This window comes from Trachurus japonicus, chromosome 16 (genome assembly GCF_045865225.1).
Source record: "Trachurus japonicus isolate A0001 chromosome 16, Traja_1.0".
NCBI lineage: Eukaryota > Metazoa > Chordata > Actinopteri > Carangiformes > Carangidae > Trachurus > Trachurus japonicus.
Window position 1 is genome coordinate 16,932,961 of NC_140922.1, and position 20,585 is coordinate 16,953,545.

The window sequence follows — 20,585 nt, forward strand, 5'->3', positions numbered from 1 at the left end:
ATGACAGGTTTGTTGTGGATGTCGGATCTTTATACGATCATTTCCCATCATTTACCAAAGTCAATTACTGTATGATAGTACAATTCTGAGGCACATGTGCTTTTCTTGAGGTTTTTCATTCATTTATTTGCTTTATAGCCTTCTTCAATTACACAAGATTTCAGAGGAAAACAGTGTGTATCATTATTTTAGAAACTTGATTTGATTGATTGTTATTCATTGCATAAAATGTCACCAGCATTATACAAAATAATTTAAAATAGAATAGCCTCACCCCAACAAGCAACAACTTTGCAACTTTGCAGACCCAGTGATACAAATCATAGGTACAAACATTGGTTTACTTTGGTAAATTTATGGTAAATACAAGCTCTTCTCTTCAGCTGAATGTTTCTATACTGTAAGGATCTGCTCTTCCATCACAGTCTAACCTAACAGACTATAAAGGGCCTGAGATGAGTTGAGGCATTTTGGTTGCTGTTTGATGTTTGTGGTCTGAGAGTATGTGTCATCTGATGTCCTGCAGTCTGTAATCCAATCAGGGAGAGAGAGAGAGTGTAATCCATGTTAATCCCACATCCAGAGAGAGGGAGAGGCAGAAAGAGAAACCCAGGATAGGGTGGGTCATTAAGGGAGACAGAAACATTTGAAGGACAGCGGTAATCTCTGACGGCTACACCACAACCAGGCTTTATCGGTGAGGCAATGAGCAAAACACACTGCTGCAAAAATGTGTCTGTCATTGAGTGTGAGTGTTATTTCACCTGTAATTCTGCCTGTCTCTCTGATCTGATCTCGTCTGACAGCTGCCCGCCTGTGTCCTGAAACCGTGTTGTCAGGGATACCTCTCCATGGAGACACAGTCTCAAATGCAGGGGAGGGCTTTAACATAGAGGAGACCCTCACTCAGTCACCCTGATGGAGCAGCGAGTCAAGACAGAGGATGAAGAGGGAAGAGCTGTAGCAGCAGAGCCTTAAAAAGTCACCGTTGGAGGAACCAGTGGAGTGGAAATCAACAGAAAGAAAGGAAGAAGGGGGGGGGGGGAAGGAGACAGTAGAGTTGGATGAAGTGGAAGTTCACCTGTCAGGTAGGAGAACTAATGTCAGAGCTGAAAATGAAAAAAACAAAACAAAGAAATGAGCCAAAACCATGGCCACATTTGACTTCCTTCCCATGTTTTGCCATGTTTTGTACAACCTGTCTATGTGGTTGCAGGATGGGCTATGATCTTGAGAGGTTTGTGGGCTATGTGAATGAGGGTCTGCTGTGCTGTGTGTGTCGGGACGTGCTGGAGCGCCCCCTCCAGGCTCCCTGTGAACATGCCTACTGCAGCGCGTGCATCAGCAGCTGGCTGGTCCATCACCACTCCTGTCCCGAGGACAGACTGCCGCTGGATGTTGGCAGTCTCAAACCACTGTACAGGTGTGTCCCTCCCCCGTCTCGGCACGCAGCTGTGTGCATCTTTGTCTGTGTGGTCACTTCATAACCACTCTCTACATTTCACAGCTTGTTTTCAGAGGCATCATTGACTGACTACACTTCATCTTCCTTTCTGTGTTTCATGATAGGTACATGCGTAATGACCTGAACCGGCTGCAGATCCGCTGTGTGAATGCAGGGCAGGGATGCGAGGTGGTCTCCTCCCTGGAGAGCTTGCACACACATGAGGATGAGTGTGAGTTTGCCTTCATAACCTGCTCCAACACAGGTAAGACACCTCACTCTGACTATATAACAAGTTGCTCTTTAAAATGTGTTACTTTACTTCCTCCTCTGATAGTAATTGTAAAATCAAATAGGACTGAGGTAATGTGACACCTGAATGTGTGTGTACGCGAGCGACAGGTGGCCCTTTTGTTGTCATGGCTACCACACAAACGAGCGCACCAATGGGACTCAAAGCCCCCACAGACCTCACACTCAACTTCCCATCATTCTTTAATAAGCATTTTAGCAAAGTGTGTATGTGTGCTTACAGTATACACACACCATCATCGCATCTTCTGCTCATAAACTGTGACCTGTCATTGGCAGGTGGAGAATACATTTGTTACCTTTGTGGTATGTATAAAGTGTAAAGTGTGTGCATGCTGTCGCTGTGTGACTTTTTTTGCAGTGTTAAATACAACAGGTGCTGAGAGCAACATGCAGAGAGGCAGCCGAGATGTTTCAGTCACTGTCTGTGTGAACTGTGTTACACATAGTGCAACATGAGGTATAAAATAGTAGTGAGTACAATAACCAGAAAATAATAACAATCATCATCATCATCGTTTATTATCAGACTCAAGATCCATAATATAAACATACAACACGCAATACATAAAAACTAATCACTCAATCAAGACATTTATCAATATCAACAACATATCCTAGACATAAGAGAGTTTAAGAATAATAAAAAAAATTCAAAAAAACAATGTGATGTAAACTGTCACTTACACAAAGAAGAAAGCAGATTTGTAATGATTTGAATTATTTTGTTGGGGAAACCAGGAGCATACTCCATTTATGTTAAGTTACATTTTTACCTTTTCTTTTTTTTTTTTTTACCTTTTTGCATGTTCATATTGGATCTGTGCATCATAAGTGATCAGTCTTTGAGATCTCGTCATTTTGCATGAGTCATTTCCAACACAAGGAATCTGTGTTATAATCAAGTCAAGTGTAAATTCTACTTCAACAATATCTTGTTCGTGTTTCCATTTCCTTCTGTATAAAGTTCAGTAAAACCCACGTATTTATCCCTGCTCCCCCTTCTGCTCAGGTTGTCCTGTGCAGGTGGAGAGGCGCGGTCTGGAGGCTCACCTGTCGGAGTGTAACTTCCGCAGCAGGGAGTGTCCCAACGGCTGCGGCCACACGCTTCTCTCCACCGATCAATCCCAACACAACTGTGTAGCGGAGCTGCGCACAGAAGTGGAGATGCTCAGGTGTGTGTGTGTGTGTGTGTGTCTGCAGTGAGGACAACATCTTCACTTTTTTCCCCCTCATGAGCAGCTGAGCAGTTTGAATTAGCTCTGCAGGTTGTAACTTCAGTCTCATGTGATGTGCACGGCAGGGCCGAGATGCTGTGTAAGGTGGAGGAGGTGAGGCGGGAGATGGAGTCTCGGTTGGATTCACAGAGAAGACACATGGTGCAGAAGGAGTCGCAGCTCAAGAACGAGGTGGAGGAGCTCAAGGTGACCTGGCAATTCAATACACTACAGCACAAATAAAGCGCTGACACACAACTGAAGCTCTTCATTGCACCTGGTGGTTAGCCAGTGCTGTGACAAAAGAGGTTTTATACCCCGAGCCTGTACTAATGCTAGGGCAAGATAATATTTTCTTTATTTTATTGTTGTATTATCTCTTTTATTTTCTTGTCATGTTTTTTTAAAATGTTCTTATGTTCTATTAATGTTCCTTCTTTTATATATAAATCTTATAAATCCAAGTCATTGCTATTATTATTTATTGTGAAGCACTTTGAGCTGCTATAATTGTATGAAATGTGCTATACAAATAAAGTTATTATTATTATTAAACCATCTGTCTCATGTTAGACCATGTGTCATGTTGAGGCATGTTGGGTAATATTGTGCGTCTCCTCCCTGCAGGGTCAGTTGTCCCGTGTGATGTGCGACATGCGAGCCCTGTTAGGAGCCGAGCGTCTGAGGAGACAGGAGCTGGCAGAAGCAGAGCTGGAGAAGAGGGAACTGCTGGAGCTACTCAAAGACCTGCAGCCAATCAGAGGTCAGCATCCTGCCGAACAGGCGGCCACAGAGCAACACCAGGGAGCGCAGCAGCAGACACCCGGGTGGGAGATGCACACTAAGCCGACAAGACACCAGCAGAGGGAGTCGTCCTTACACGCCTCCAGTCTCTCTCTGCATTCAGCTCAGGCTTTAAACGCATCAGGTCCACCACCGTCGCCGCAGCTGGGCGAAGGGGCTCGCAAGGGTGGTACCCGCAGTCTGACTCTGGACTGCATCAAGAGGAAAAGCCGGGAGGTGACGGTCATCTGAGTGGATTTAAGATGGATGAGGGAAGATTAAACCTTTATTTTTTAATAAGATTTGGCAATAAATTTCAACAAAGGTCTAGTACATTCATTGCATGTACAGTCAGAGTTTCTGGTACTTTTTCTTTTTTAATCAAATGCAAATACGAAGTTGTAGATAAATTGGTATGCTGTGGACTGAAAAAGTGAAAGTGATTAGACAACCGTTTACTTCATAGACTCACTCAGCCCGTTCCTTATCCGTGTACTGTCCCTTGAATTTTACATCCATCAGTTTTCAGTTAAAAAGTTACTTTAAGTTACTTCTCAGGACCAAGTCATTTCAAGTTTTCTCATTATTGATCCGTCGTCAGGTGTAGGATTTTCTGTGCAAAGATATATTTTTGAATTTCTTGGAACAACTTCCCCACAACTTTTAATATTTTTGAAATGTAAGAATAGCTGGTGTATCTTTTATGATATTTAATGTAGAAAACATTGTGATTTAGCTGTGACAGAGACGACAGAACTGTATGTATCACTGACAATACAACTTTTGACATCATAGTGGTGACCTGGATCGTTCATGATGTAAAAGTTTCACTTCAAGTGGGTAATAAGAGCTCTGAGGAAACCATGGTTACTGTCTGTGTCAGTGCACTAGGTGTTTGCATAAAAACACAAGTAAAGCCTCAATTACTATCATCTTTATTCTCCGATCACAACTCAAGATTACAAAACATAAAACATTAACACAGGATCTGTTCGTCGTCGTCGTGATGACGTCATCTCGCCACTTTTTCATGGAGTCAGTATATATAATATCCTGATTGGTCCATTTGTCGCCATTAGAGGCTGCAGTCACATCCCAGGTGAATTTACCTGGTGAAGGAGCGAACGTGTCTGCCCCTCCCTCCTCCACTTCCTCCCCCGCCACTGAACTTGCTCCCCTGAGATCCTCTACCCCCGCCTCCTCCTCCTCCACCTCCTCCGCCTGCGCTGCCGGCACCCCCGCCTCCGCTAAGCCACGACAGCCCGGTGCCTCCTCGGCCCCGCGGAGCTCGGTCCCGGGGAGCCAGGCGGTACGCACCTGGGGGAGACGACACAAAAGCACCGTTATTTTTATTTATTTTTAGCTACGTGCTGAGATATTCATACAGCAAACTCATAACAAACATGTGTGTGTACTTACTTGCTGGGGGTTGTCTGGAGGGCAGCGGTCCACGTGTGAAGTTGCTCTGGCCACCGCGGGGTTCGCTGTAGGTTCCTCTGTGAGTGACAGCTGGAACTTGTCCGCTCCACGATGAACCTCTGCCTCCTTCTCTCCGTGTGTAGTTACCTACCAAAACAAAAACAAAAGATTTGTCACCCTCTAGTGGCCATGAAGTAGTTTTGAAAAAAAAAATCAAAATTACGACTATTTACTGTACAGTAATGGTGATCATCTCCATGACAATAAGCAATTATAATGTGCTTGTGGTTGAAAACTCTGGAGGATGTTCACATAAGATTTTTGAGTCAGACCTTTGTTTCTATGGTCAAGATTGAATTTTCATGCATGCAATGTTTTAAATCTATTAACCATATGTATATTGCCTACAAAATGATCAGGTTGCAAACATAGAAATCTATAATAAAGTTCAATTTCATCATTGTATTGATGGCACAAATAGCCGGTAACGAGAACTATGTACGTTTACAATGCAGTCACCTGAGACAGTTGTTCTGCATTGCTGAAACATAGTGTCCCATAAACACACTCAAATGGAGTGATGTTATAATGCACATGAGCAGCTTTGACCAATGTCTTATGATTGAGCACGAGTTGAGTCTATGAATACTTAAACAACACAAACTTAAACGATCATGAGCACAAGTCTTATTGACACAAAACATGTAATGTTTTTAAAATACGATGGTTGCGAGGACTGTGTCTATGACTGAACATGTGTACCCACCTGACAGCAGAACACCTTTAGGTTGTGGAGGAGTGAAAAAGCGCGTTTGGCTGTGAAAGGTGGCTCGGCCTCTGTTCCCGGTGAACAGTCCTCTGGTGGGAGGTTTGGGCGAGCTCTTGGGCGGCCGTTTAGGCGGCAAGAGCCCGAGAGGGGTAGTAATGTCTTTAAACTCTGCTGCCACAAAGTCATCCACGTGCATACTGGGAGGGCGGGAAGTGTTCTGTTTGCGCTGGCGGAAGATGTCGTGGGGTCGGTTGAGATTTTGTCCGAACCCTCCTCGACCTCCGCGGCCGCGCGGAGCAGGCATGATGTGGGCTCTTTTCGCAGGCTCAATGTAGTCCGATTTGCCGCTGCAGGGACAGACATGAAATGACACTCAGTACGTTTATTGAAACAAGTCTGTGAACAGCACAGATGAAAAGATACCCCACACTTTAGCCAGAGACTGAAACCGCACCTTGATGTAATGAACGTCTCGTGCTTGTGTTTGCCCAGTCTGAAGCCTTTTGGAGCCTTGGTGTGACCTGGGGAGGAGGGTTCGGACAGGAAGGAGCGCTCCAGCTCGGCCTTCAGGTCCAGTTCTGGACAGCACTCCTGAGCCAGACCCACCAGATCCACCTTCATCTGTCGGACAGAGAGGGACGAGTTATGACTGATTACAAACTATTCACCCACAGACAGAAAGAAAGCTGTGCTGAAGCAGTAATTATTTATTACTAGAATTTGTAAGAATTATATTCAGTAGTAGTAAAAAATACATTTTTGCTGCGTAAATTTCTGCCCGAATTATTTGTAACTTTGTGTTAAAAAACAGAATGTAGAGGGCAAGATGGCGTAGTTTGGGAACCCTATTTGAACTATGTAGAGAAAAAAACAGAATGTAAACAAAGTTGAGGAAGTTGACATATTTTGACAAATATTGCCAAGATGAAGATTAAATATAATGTGAAACGGGGCAGGAAATAGTCAATTCCACCAAAAGATAATAACCAAGCTGTGGCAAAATGTGCCAAATGATCAGGATAACAGATTTTGCCATAATGGTGCAGTCATGAAGCTTTTCCTGAGGGTCTTGGGAATACATGTACACATATACACCTACCATGTCAGGGTCTGTTTCTATGTCATCAGTTTGGAAAGGAGAGAACCACAGAGCCTTGAGCTGCTCATCCAGAGCCTCTGACAGAATGAACACTGTCCTACAGGTAACAAGACAAACAGGTAACAATTAGGACACAGAAAAAGCAGAGCAAAAAGGACACAGAGAGAAATCTTGATCCATGCTCTCTGTACCTGTGATTGAACTGGGCCCCGAGTGTCTCCGGTGCTGGCAGAGTTGGCTCAGTATCAGCTGCTGGAGGTGTGTCTGTGGACGTCTCCAGCGTCTGCCTCAGAACAATCACATTCTCCAACATGGTCTCCAGTGACTCATCTTCTTTACAAAGTTTCTACAAACACACACACACACACACACACACACACACACGGTCATTAAGTCAAGCCTGCACCATTGCATTTACTCTAAACAAATTAATGAGTGTATAATTTCCTACCGTAATCTGTTTCTCTAAAGTAGGGAGCGGATGTGAATCAGACTCCTCCCACTGCAGCAGAGCTTTCATCTCAGAGCCCGACAGCAGCCGCGGAGGAGGAGAGAAGTCCTCACCAGACCCCTGACCCTCGTCAACACACTGGATCAGTACAGAAGAAATAACAATCACACACTGCGTGGAATAGATGCACGGGACGAGTCCTTCAACGAAATGAAAACTTGTCGGTGTTATGTTGTCGACTTCGACGTAAAACATGAAGTGGGCAAAAAACAGGGACTCACCATTGTTTCTGTGTTGAGGATCTGTCTGAGGAAGTCGAGCAGAGCTGAGAGCAGATCTGCTGAGTCCTTGTTAAATGGGAACACCAGCCTCTTTAACAGCGAGCACAGACCCGCACCGTGTTTCTTCAGAGCACTGAAAACAAACAGAACTGTTGTCAAAGTCTTGACTAAGAGAAGGACTCTTGTTCTTTTTCTTTCTTTTTTCTGAGTGGAGAAAAGAAAGAGACAGCGGTGATGCCGAGGAAAGAAAAACATGGTCATTTACACTTTGAGGTGGTAGAGTCCATAGTCGTGCTCTGTGAGGAACGTCAAAGTCCTGATACAGGTGAGCAGGAGCGGGACGCTGCTGTCCGAGTTCCCCAAAGCCTCCAACAAGGCGTTGCACACCGACGACATCATCTCTCTCCCTGGAAGTGCGTTGGCCAGCTGCTCGGCCTCCGACAAGCAGCTTTCACCAGGTGGAGACACCACCAGAGAAATGTCCTGATGGAGATACGGATTTCCATTTTAGACTTCGTCCTTCTTCTATACAGATTGTTCACATGTGCCGTTTGCCTTCGTGTCTTACCTGGTCACAGAGTGACTGTAATATCGTCCCCACTAGTTCGCTGCATTGCTGCTGTTGCAAGGAGTGGTCGGTCGGGGGAACCAGCAGGGACAGGAGCAAGGGGAACAAATCGGCCAGTTGCTCGTCTCCGGACACGGACCCGGAGAACAGGTGTAACGCTGCGCTCTTACAAGCTCTCTGTGACACCAGGGCGTCCATCAAAGAAAGCAGACGCAGGGGCTGGCCCCAGCACACAACTTTACCCTCCGCCCTGCAGTTAGCACACGTTACTTACAGTTAGAATACAATTTACAGCGCACACACACACATATAATCACACGTGTTGTGGTGTCCTTCACTCACGGCTGCAGCTCCTCCAGAAGCAGCTCCACCAGGGTCTTCATGATCAGAGTTGCAGTGGGTGAGGACAAGTCTGCCAGCTGAACACACACTCTCCTCAGCATTGCTAAGAGAGGAGGGCAGCTGGTTGCGCACACACACCTCAAAGCCTCAGAAAACACTTTCCACTGCGCCCGAATGTGCATGCTCCACAGCTTCCTGGTATTTAGGGCTACAGCCACATCTTGGACGGATATCACCTACGGAGGCAGCAATATGTCATTATTAAAGAGGAACTATGCAGGACTTTTAGCTCAACTATGCTACATTTTTACATTAATCAAACAGCTTTGGAGTCATTGTGATGGTTTAATTAATGACATGTGATTTGTTACAGGGAGAATGGAGGCTCTCTCTCGCACCTCAACACAAACGCGGCTCGTAACCCATAATCTCTTGTTTATGACAGATTTAACTACACAAATATACACGTTGTAACATCGTATATGATATGTAACATTATCTACCGCTCTATTGATTGATACCTCACCGGCTTCGTTGTAAACAAATGCACATGGCCGAGAGGAGGGTTAGCAAAACAGCAGAAAAGCGAAAAGCATGTTTACCTTCACTTTCATTTTCTGGGGAAACAAAGTACAACTATGTCTATTTAGTTACCTGAGTGCTCTGCATTGGCAGTGGTAAAGGCAGCAGCTCGGACAGCAGAGTCAGGCCAGAGAAGAGACCTTCAGGGGCTTTGAGCAGTGAGCCCAACACCTCCTTCAGCATCAGAGACCAAGTGTTACTGGCCAGAGTCTCTTCTGTATGGGTCACCTGCAGTGAAAACACACTCAGTCTGAGAAAAATGACTGTCAGAGATTTTTTATCTTTGTTATTGTTACATTAATTGGCTTTAATGCCGCTGCCTTCTTCCGCCCTGCCTCCCTCACACACCTCTTCATTGACACCCTGTGTGAAGGTGAGCAGCACGTCAACAATGAGCGCCTGCACTCTGGTCTCCTCCCCGTCCAGACGGCCAGTAGCAGGGATGGAGCAAACGATCATGTGGAGCGTCACCAACACGCTGGCCACACGAGTGTCCCTGAACTGGAAAGCCCCCCCGCGGAGCAGCTCCGTCAGCATGGTGCGCAACAACCTGAGAGTGCTGATGCATATGCTGAGGATCATGCAGCGCTGCGGCGTGGGCCCCATGTGTCCGTGCACGCGCCATGGCTGCAGCAACACGCTGCAGAGTTTCTGCAGGACACGCACACACGTGTCCAGACCCTCCCCTGAGAACAGCTGGACCCCGGCAAGACTCCACTTAAGATCCCTCTGTTGACCTATAGAAAGGAGGAAAATACAATTCATGGCAATGTGATGAAATACTCTTCAGTATATTGCAAAAAAAAAATTTAATCGAAATGTAAAGGCAGAAAAGTCGATGTAGCTACAGAATATTTTTGGTTTAATGAACACTGAAAAAAAACAAAAAAAACAATTTGGCTTTACCTTCTACAGCAGGAGGGGGGCAGGCAATGTGACAGAGGACCCTGAGCGCAGTGACGAGTCCCGTTCCCTCAGCAGTCAAAACATTTTCCACATTCTGAATTCAAGTGAAAACACAGGTTTAAAAAAAAGTGCACAGGACTGTATTTGCATACAGCCTTGACAGAGTCATCCTACACAGCAGGTATATGTCAGACTGAGCAGTTCAGACTTGTCGGTGAGTCACTGCAGGACACATAGTTGAGTGTATGACTTCAAAATACTTCCTGCTTTGCTAATGGGTTTGTTGTTTATAAAAATTGACATTTCGTCAGCTGGTCTAGTTACTGTATAAGCAGCGACAACATTGCACTGTTTTCTTCTAATAGTAATATTCAATCATATATATATATACAGTGTATATATAAATGTAAATTTTTATAAACAACAAAACTATTGCCAATGCAGGAAGTATTTTGAAGTCATACACACATCAGCTGAATAAAAAACAGTAAGTTCTTCTCTGAGAGGCCAGTCCCTGTTGGTTAGTCTAGGATGAGAGGCCTCGATACCTCGACTGAAAGAGTTAATGGACTCCCTGAATGAAATGTTACAGACACTTCACTGGCAGCTGTCCAAAAATTGATAACTGAAGACATTTATCACTCGCTTCATTCATATAACTCAATATTATAAAGATTGACAGCAAGTTATATAGGAGGATGAAAGATACATTTACTCAAATTGAAATGTTGGCTTCCTTTAGCAGAGTAGATATTGAATGAGAGAGCGAGAGATTTGTACCTGTTTGATGTAGTCTATGAGGGTGGGAATGCTGCCCATCTCAAAGCGAAGTTTCTCCAGGGGCTCCAGCCATTTACTGAGCTCTGACAGAACAAAAATACAAACAATTTGTAACAAGATTTGCTCACATTGCCTGATGCACGAGTTCGACATTTTGTAATAGTTACCCTGTAACTTGGCATTGGTGTCATCAGCTTTGGCTAAGGTGAGCAGTGGAGCGGCGAATTGTTCCATCGTCCGCAGATCATTCGAGCTCTGCACCACCAATAACACCAACATACAGGCGTAATTGTACGTCACCGCTTTGCGAGCCTTCGCCTCACTGAAGAAGACAAAAAAGCGAAACCATACTCAGACATCAATGCAAGGTTGGCTGAAATGAAACCAAGAGGAACAAAAGATGGAGGAGACGACCGCCCCTACCCTTGTCCGTCTTTGCTGTGGTGTTGGAGCAGAGTGACCAGACATGAGAGGTTGTTTTCCAGGCTAAAAATGTGGGCCACAGCGCTGCGACCGGTCTGAGTGAAGGTCATCAGGTAGAGCGCGTGGAGCATGCCCAGCACCTCCGCGTTGTCGCCTTCCTCCAGCCCGGCTCCCCCGTCCCCTCCCGCTGCGACGTGGCTCATGAGCTCAGACACGCCCTGCAGAGCGTGCAGGCCCTGCATCAGCCACACGCCGAAGCCCTCTTCACCGAACCCGGGCCCCGTGAGCGCTCCCTCTCCGCCGGTGAATGTGCTCTCCTCGCCCTCGGCCTCCGCCATGGACGCCAGGAGGCGCAGCAGCAGGTTGATAGAGGACGGTTGGGCGAGCAGGAAGAGCAGACCTGACTGGGTGAGCGACAGGAAGCGCAGCAGCTCTCTGACGGCCTGCGTGACGCTCAAGTGGCCGGCGGCCGTGGCAGCCGACAACACCACTGTTGTGCTCTCCAGGAAATGACACGCATGCATATACCTGAGAGAGGAGAGAGTGCAACATTACAAATCCACGCGTCAGCACTACTGACTTTTATTATTTTTATTGTTATAAAACATTTAATTTAATTCTTATTTATTTATTTATTATTATGATCTTTTTATTCTATTTTAATTCATCCAGTTTTTATTCTATTTTATCCTACTACACCTGTCTGTTTTACTTCATTTTATCTAGTGTCTTTCTCGTCTTCTCGTTTTATTTATTTTACTCAGTGTTTTCCCCATTGCAATTGATTGAGTGTAAGATAGCGTTTCCCTGATGTTTCTTAATTCCTAAAATTATTGTGTGAATGTGTATGTGAATGTATGTGTGTCTTCCAATATGTGTTCCCTATGTTCCTTGTTTTTATCATGTGAAGCACTTTGAGCTGCCGTGGGCATGAAAAGTGCTATACAAATAAAGCCTGATTGATCGATTGATTGATTGATTGATTGATACATTCAGCTTTTCAGAGTCTCTACAGGGTGCAGGGCTCGAGATCCTGTGTGTGAGCACGTACCTATACAATGTTGGATATGGATCGTCTCTCTCCTGTGGTCCCGTTATCCTGGCACTAGTTGGGAAGGCTTTCCCAGGCGGCTGCACCATGCAGTGAGGGGCCGTCTCTAGCAGGTGATGCAACTCTTCCAAAACCCCTGCCAACCGATCGAGCTCTGATTCGCTGACAGGGGGGGAGCTTAGTGATGGCTCCTCCTCCATGGGACTGTCGGCATCCTCCATCTCCTCCTGTGGTAGACAGTTGTGATCAGCATTAAAAAATACTTTATCTGTGTGTGTGTGTGTGTGTGTGTGTGTACGTACCTGCTGTGGTTCACTCCATGCTGCTGCTGTACGCTGTAAGTCAACCAGTACTTCATACATGTGACTTTTTTGTAGTATGGCGTTGCCAGCGGTTATGACCCTCACTGTTTCTTCTCGCAGGAACAGCTGGACTAAGTGCTGGAAAAGAAAGAAAGACCAGTGACTGCTCCTGTTAACGAGTAACACTTAAAATAATATTGTTTCTTTAACTAGTCAATATTCCCTGATGGTTTTCTGCAACTAACATCCAACTTCAATAACAGAATCAGTTTAGTAAGTGCTGCATTTAAATAAATGGTAGACACTTTCTCATTTTCATTTTGAAGTGAAAGTGAAATCAAACCTCAAAAATTTTCATCCCACTTTTTTTCTTAGAAATACAGATGCAGTTTAAAATACTCTACTATTTGTGATCTGGTGTGTTGCTAACCTGATAACCACTCTTCTCCAGCTCTTTTCCATGCAGGAAAGCCTCCACCCCATCGGGAGCACTGATCAGAGCATCCAGAGCTCTCAGGATACAGAGCTTCAGTGTGGATGAGACGTGGTCGGCGTGGAGCAGCTCTAACAGCACGCCCAGGGCCCCCTCACGCAGCAGCGCCGTGAGGCCCTGCGGGCACTCTGCCAGGTGCGATGCTAGCTTGGCACCAGCTTTCAATTGTCTGAGGTTAAGAGCAATGGGTTGTGTGAGAGCAATTTCCATATTCAGAGCTTGGAGAGCCCACTTGACTAAAACTCCAATAGGATCTGCTGCCTCAGCCTCTCCCTGTTTCATTAAATATGCCAACCCTTTGGCCAACAGTCCGGGCGCCTCTTCCAGAGCAGTGACCCAACGAGTGTCTCTCTCGTCTCCAGTGCTGGCAAGTAAATCTTTCAGCTGCGCAACGGCTTCGGCCTCCTCCCCGACTGCTGGTTCTTTTGTGCCACTGGTGTCCATAGGCTCCTCCACCGTGGCCCTCTCGAACTGGGTCTCAAAGCGGGTTTTGTACGGAGGGGTGAAGTAGAGCAGGGGTCTGAGTTCTCGCTCGAAGGGGTCATACTGGACAGGTGGGACAGACGCCAGGTCCTCAGGAGTGTAGTCCATGTCAAAGGTGGGCAACTTGAAGCTACCGTTATCCAGGTCGTCCTCATCGCTGGAGATCTGCTCGTAGCCGTCGTCACCTGGTAGAACGGACGAGACAGCGAAGGGCAAAATTTGACAGCGTTAATTCACTGCGTAAAAACTCCATCACAGCTTCAAACGTCATCTGGGTCATTGAAATGTGCATGAGAATGAATGAGAATGAGGAGGCCGACGACTTTTTACATATACCCTTACGCTCCCTCGTTCATAAATGCACATTTCTGGAAAAACCTACTCACACATGAGCAGCATCACTGCAGACATGCAGGGTTAGATGGACATGCAGGATGATGAGACTACAGCACAAGCTCAGCCGGGGGCTGTGGGGACGTGTGAGGTGCACCTGGACACGACGGCTTATGAATCCTGATCATAAGCCTTCAGAGTCGGCCCGGGGGGCGAGGCTAGCTGAGAGTTTGGAGCATCCAGCGATCGTGGATGAAAGCGGCATGCCAGAGCGCACACACTCTCTCCAACTGCCACTCCCAAATGGACCCTTCTCCCGTGGCCCCCTGGGAAATGTCTGACGTGTTTGCAGCACTAAAGGGGGTTCACGGCCGAGAGTCCATTTGAAAAATTTAGCCTATCCTACTCTCGCACGAGAACTCCCCTACCTTCCTCCATCTCCTCTTCCTCGTCCTCACCCTCATCTTCCTCCTCCTCCTCTTCCTCCTCGTCCTCCGGAGCGCTTCCCTCGGTCCGGGCGTCCTCCTCCTCCTCCTGCTCCTCCTCTTCCTCCTCCTCGTCACCTTCTTCCTCTTGCTCGGCGTCCGAGTACGTCTCTTCAGCAGGAAGGGACCTTTCGGGCGACACGGCCTCCAGGTAGTCGTCGCGGCCCTCGCACGGCTCGTCTTTGACCAGGCCCACTGCAAATGTCACGTGTTTGCACAGATCACACATGGACACACTGTTAAACCCTATGGGCTACAACTCATGCACAACCATAGTGGAGTTGCACGTTGAAACCTGCTTTAAAAAAATACATTATACATTATACAATTGTCAACCGTTTCCCCAAGCCATAACTTTTTTGGGGGGGTTTTCTCAACTGGCAGGCAGCCACAGGTTTTCAATCATCAACAGCATGCAGAGACTTGCTGAGGCATAATGAACATTATATTTGCCCTTTAAGTGAACAAGATAGCACTGGCAGAGTTTTCAGATGAATACACCACTTGTACAAAAAAATATATCCATAAATCATTGCAGAAAATTCACTAAGACATGGAAAACTATGTAATGGCTTCATTATATGTTGGTTAAAAAAGCCAGCAGCCGAGTGTTAACACAACAGACTGCAACGCTATCGAGGAAACTGTAGCGTAACCGATCCTGTGTGTGTGGCTTTTAATGAACAAACCAACGACTTCATGTGACAGCACAGCACAGCTCTGACCTGTCACTTGGACCTGCTCTTCGTCATCATCATCGGGAGGTGGAGGTCCTGGTGGAGTACGAGGTCCTCTGGGCGCCGGTCTGGGCGGGCTGCCGTTGTATTGGTCGTCTTTTTCCCATTCTTAATAAGACAGACACAGAGTGCAATGGATTTAGGATGTGACAAACCTTTCAGTTTCAGGAGTTTCAGGTAGTTTCAGTGTAACGATGCTCACCCTGTTTAATGATCCTCTTGGGCCCACTTGGCTGTTGAGGGGGCGGAGGAGGTGGAGGAGGGGGCGAGTCCTGGTCGTGTCCATGTGAGCGCTCTGCTGTACCGTACACTGCCACCGTCAGACTGGTGTACCAGCCACGCAGCACCAGGCCATCTGTGTTTATCTGCACACACACAGACACATTCATATTTTGTCAAAAAAGTAGGAAAAAATGAATAAAATTAAATAAGAATAGAAATGTTAAAAAAACCACTGAGATTATTTTTGTTTGCTGACAACCATTTACCTTTCCACTGGGTCTGAACACAATGGACTTGTTCTCATCATACTCCAGACTGAGGACAGAAAACAAGATAGGGAAGATTAGAAAATCAGTGCAAACTGAACTATTAGTAACTACAGATATTATCTTTATTAAAACTAATTTATTCATTTTAAGCAGTCATGTTTAAACTTCTTCCTTTTTTCTTTTCTTCTTTTCTAAACTTCTTCCTAACCAGCACATAACTGCTGTGCGATTGTGTCTGAAAAGCACTGCCTCATCATATGCATAAAAAAAAAACATCTATGCAGAAATGTATTGTTGCTGTTTTTATTTTGGCTTTTGTTTGGTTTTGCCAAACAATTTCTGAGATCTCTGGAAATTATTCACATAAAATGATCTGCACCTGGTTCAACCTGGTGCTGTTTTGCAATGGACAAACACATCTCAAAGGTCGGGAACACTGCTTTTAATCATGTCCTTGCCTATGATCTGGACAGCAATCTTTGTATCATTTCTGGCAAAACAAAACGCAAAATCTCTATTCAAAAGAAGTACTGTTAACAGTATTATGATGGTAGTCTGGACGATAATCATGATAAGGATGGTCTGGATCCTGATCAAAACACCAAAACATCTGGCCAAACTCACATACTGGCTACAAATCATTTGTCAGAAAACATTACATTCACACAATCTGTTGATAACATTTGGAAGATATTTTGATAGCAATCAGAAAGTTTAAAAGAAACGTCCTCCCATGTTTGTCAGCAGAAATAATAATAACACGGGTGTGCCATTACGCTCCTGTGCTATTGTGCACACCTCTCTTATTATTATGAGATTAGATTTTCAGTTTGACTCATTCAACACTCATCTGTTTCACCGCGACCTCCAAATCAAGTTTTTGTGTCACTTTCAGCTGCTGTGTGGGTGGGGTTGAGTTTCTGGAGAGACCAGTTAGCCGGCATAGAAACAAAGAGACGCGAATATGGGTGGGTGCAGTGTTGGCCTCTGAGAACGAGGCCTGCAGAACCGTGACTGGTTGTACAGGTGAGGCAGACTTTTAAGACCTGGAAATTTATGGACGGAGGAGAATGAAGAGAGGCTTCAGAGGGAAACAAGAAACAAAACAAGGAGGAGGAAGAAGAGTGGAAATCATTCTGACCTGCCCAGTCGGTGGAAGGTGGGGCTGTTGGGTTTGGCGACATTATTGAAGAACAGCTCCAACTGGAAGGCGTGAGGGGAAGTTTCCCTGGGAACGCAGAGACACACAACGACACAGTTAGGACTCGCTCCTCTTTTAGTCCAACAGGCTTCACTCCATGTGAATAATGTTTCTATTTTTTCTCATTCCCAATTCACATACATGACATAATGCAGTCTGTTACCACTTTCCCACTAACTAATGACGCCAGTGCTTTATGACACCGTCGACAAAAACTTTACCAGATTTGCTATGTTTGTGCTGTCAAGGATACACTTTAACACAGCTAGGTGTATTACAATTAATGAGCAGTATTATTTTAAAAATCTGTTTCTCAACCAATTTCCCCTGAAAATCTACTGCACATCCATTTAAATTGATAAATATATGTTCACGTCTTGTCTTTATCAACAAAGCCTGGTCGATCTTCTTATTTTGGACATTGTTAAGCAGTGGGACAATTCATTCAGTTAAATTACATCACACATTACCCAACAGGCTCGGTGACAATTAGGGTCTGCTCAACAAAGGAGATCAGGTGTCAAACTTATTCATTCACACATTTACTCATACCATGGGCCCCTCCGTTTCCTACAGGCACACACAGATCTCAGGTATCTGGAGCAAACAAGCAGTTCCAGAGGCCTTATATCATTAGGGCTGAGATTAAGGATTTCCTGCCACTAGGGATGCACTAATACAACTCTGATACTTGGTCTCAGGGTCTCTGTGATACCAAGGACAGCATCAATACCAGCATTGATCTCATGTTCCTAAATTTAAAATCTGTGTGGCAGGCATTGGTCATATGTTTTAAGTAACATAACATAAGGCCAGGTAATGAAAAATAAGGATGAATGTAACAGTCGGTCCAAACATTAATTTCCACAATGACAATAATAGAGAATCTGTATTTATTATACTGGAACTGAACTGTCATCGATCAAGTGGATTGGACTGCTTCATCCTATCTGCATCTACTGAACTGTTCAAAGGTTTTTAGCCCTTTAGATGTTTAGATTCCTATCCATCAGGCACAGCCATCTTATGACCTGTCCCAAATTAATTTAGCATCATGACGACAACATCAAACATGCAGCCGGGGTAATAAAGAATCATCGTCAGTGACTCAATGATCAGCCTAGTTGCTACAGACGGTCTGCCTGCCGCAGACCCCTGATCGCTACATCATGGGCACTCACTGATTTAAACAGCCCAAATCCACAGAACAGCTGTGGAACATTTTCAAAGATCAAAGCACACACGTGTACCCAGAAAATGTATGCTTTTTTAAAGGCAAAGGGTTTTTTCTCTAAATACTGATTAGACCTATGTATATTATGTAGATAATGTCGACCGTTAAATCAAAACTACAAAGAGGCAGATTGTTGTTGTTCAGCTGTAAATCACGAGATAGCATTAAACATGGTTATCAACATGTGTAATAAGTCATCTGCTTAGTTGTCGTCTTGTATGTAACAATTATTAAAACCCAGCTGATTGGGTCTAGTTGGAGCAGGGCCGTCCAATAACCAGAGGGTTGGCGGTGCGAATCCTGCTCTGTCCCAGTCGCTGTCGTAGTGTCCTTGGGCAAGACACCTTACCCAACTTGCCTCGAGTGAATGCGTATGAATGATCACGGTGGTGGTCGGAGGGGCCGTTTGGCGCACATTGGCAGCCACGCTTCCATCAGTCTGCCCCAGGGCAACTGTGGCTACACACAAAGCCTACCACCACCGGTATGAATGTGTATGAATGAATAATGGTTTCTGTAAAGCGCTTTGGGTGTTGGGTGAAAAGCGCTATATAAATGTAATCCATTATAGTGGGGTAAGTAGTTATAAATGTTTTTACTTGTTGCATTATTTTTGAAGGCATTCTCACTTTACTTTGATGTACCAGCCAGATACTTAATTTTGACTGGCTAAAACTTTTGCACAGTATAGAATATTCAGATGTTGGTCAATTGTATCCTTGATAATATGAAGTGGGTGGACATATTGTTATAAACACCTGTATGACTCAATATAATTGACCATACATGTGAATAAACACCTTATTAAAAGGTTTCTGCAAAGCCATAATGGCAGAATATACTGCTGTAGAAACTGAAAAGAAAAAAAAAAAAAAAAAAGGTTTACCCAGTATGTTTGAGCTGTGTGTGTGTAGTTGTGCACTTACCCAAATGCCCTGTTGTCAGGTAAATTGCTGTGAGCTTTTAGCCCTGGAGGAATGACCCGCACCTCTGTGATCAGGACGCCGTAGGGAAACCGCACCACATCCACGTTGGTTAACTGAAGAAGATTGATCACAATCAGTGCAAACACTTGGATAATTGATGGTGCATTTCCACCGCCCTCTCTCTGAAGTAAACATGGACATGTTGTCACTGTGCAGTTAGCATTCACTTAGCCGCCTGGCTAACCAGAAAACAAACTGCTCGTGGGCGCATAAGTAAAATGGCTACATAGTTACATGATTAAAAGACGTACAAGACTACCGCACACCCGTGTGTTTATTTTACTCTAGCTGTGTGTGGTGCAATAAAAGTTGTGAAGTGCATCGTTACCAAAACAACCACGACACACTGGTGCTACTGTTAGCCAGGTTAGCATCGTTAGCACGGAAGTTGAGCATCGCTGCACAAAACTCCTGAATAAATAACATGTACGTTTATGAATGCAGGCAGCTCTGGGGTGAATATACGACAATGTATGCAGACATCAGATATTATTACCTCAGCACTCTGGTGCTTAAATGTATCCAGGAAGAGAAGCTCCGTGGAAATGTCCCCCGCCATCGCTCTGTGACTGAGGCTCGGGCCGGGGGTCAACTTCCGGTCCGGCGAAACACTTCCGGGATGAGTTCATCAACATCAACATAAACATAAACACACACACAATGTATGAAATGATATTTATACACACACGTTTATATTTATATTGATTGATATCATGATAAAAAGGTTTTGCCAATGCATGATTATTATTATTATTATTATTATTATTATTATTATTATTATTATTATTATTATTCTTCTTTTTGTTATTATTGTTATTATTATTATTATTATTATTATTATTATATTGTTGTTGTTGTTGTTGTTGTTGTTGTTGTTGTTGTTGTTGTTGTTGTTGTTGTTGTTAATGTAAGGGCAAGGTCATAAGACTAATGGTAATGATCTTATATAAATATCTCATAGCCTACATATTAAATCTGAGGACAGCTGAACGTTTCTTATACTACATAGAGCAAGTGTAGCTAATGATTCATTTTTATTTTGGTATTTAGTAAGTACAGCGTTTTAACATGTTGATTGACAAGTTAATAATATTTTATTAAACTACATCAGTTAGATTTATTCCAGTGGTGGGCCTACACCTCTTGCTCCACACCTTTGGGTTAACATTTTTATATGACAAAACTGAATTATCTCTGTATTTCTGCTTGATTTTTGAGTTTTCAGGACACAATGCAAATTAGCAATTTTATTGTCCCTTTAATATTGGACTTTGACCTTTAGATTTATTAGCCTATTTTAAAAAAAAATCTATTTCAATACTCAACTTAATACTTTGTGTAGGCCTATAGCTCGTGGGTCAAAGCTTGTGCGCTGATTATTACAACAGGTGATATAGGGGACCAGGTTACTTT

The 20,585-nt window shown here is 44.5% G+C and overlaps 2 protein-coding genes across 5 annotated transcripts; one reads left to right on the top strand and one right to left on the bottom strand.

The window, feature by feature from the left end:
* The first annotated feature begins 944 nt into the window (after positions 1–944).
* On the top strand, positions 945–4,137 carry rnf41l (ring finger protein 41, like). The gene is made up of 6 exons (XM_085802205.1): positions 945–1,088; positions 1,217–1,423; positions 1,570–1,709; positions 2,769–2,931; positions 3,060–3,180; positions 3,601–4,137. The coding sequence occupies exons 2-6, from the start codon at positions 1,218–1,220 to the stop codon at positions 4,006–4,008; spliced, it is 1,038 nt and encodes a 345-aa protein (XP_085658331.1). The 5' UTR covers positions 945–1,088; position 1,217; the 3' UTR covers positions 4,009–4,137.
* Positions 4,138–4,674: 537 nt separating this feature from the next.
* virma (vir like m6A methyltransferase associated) lies at positions 4,675–19,784 on the bottom strand. 4 transcript variants are annotated; one of them, XM_085802203.1, is made up of 27 exons: positions 19,669–19,784; positions 19,113–19,225; positions 16,893–16,979; positions 15,749–15,797; positions 15,463–15,625; positions 15,249–15,368; positions 14,497–14,718; positions 13,160–13,890; positions 12,730–12,867; positions 12,428–12,654; positions 11,377–11,904; positions 11,121–11,275; positions 10,954–11,036; positions 10,174–10,267; positions 9,616–10,004; positions 9,340–9,495; positions 8,686–8,921; positions 8,344–8,593; positions 8,041–8,258; positions 7,776–7,908; positions 7,495–7,632; positions 7,235–7,389; positions 7,044–7,140; positions 6,399–6,565; positions 5,942–6,291; positions 5,176–5,322; positions 4,675–5,073 (listed from the first exon to the last, which is right to left on the bottom strand). In XM_085802203.1, the coding sequence occupies exons 1-27, from the start codon at positions 19,729–19,731 to the stop codon at positions 4,862–4,864; spliced, it is 5,421 nt and encodes a 1,806-aa protein (XP_085658329.1). In that variant the 5' UTR covers positions 19,732–19,784; the 3' UTR covers positions 4,675–4,861. The 4 variants fall into 4 exon arrangements, with proteins under 4 accessions (XP_085658329.1, XP_085658327.1, XP_085658326.1 ...); XM_085802201.1 differs by having other exon boundaries at positions 14,467–14,718; XM_085802200.1 differs by having other exon boundaries at positions 7,495–7,620; positions 12,428–12,867; positions 14,467–14,718.
* Between the last annotated feature and the right edge of the window lie 801 nt (positions 19,785–20,585).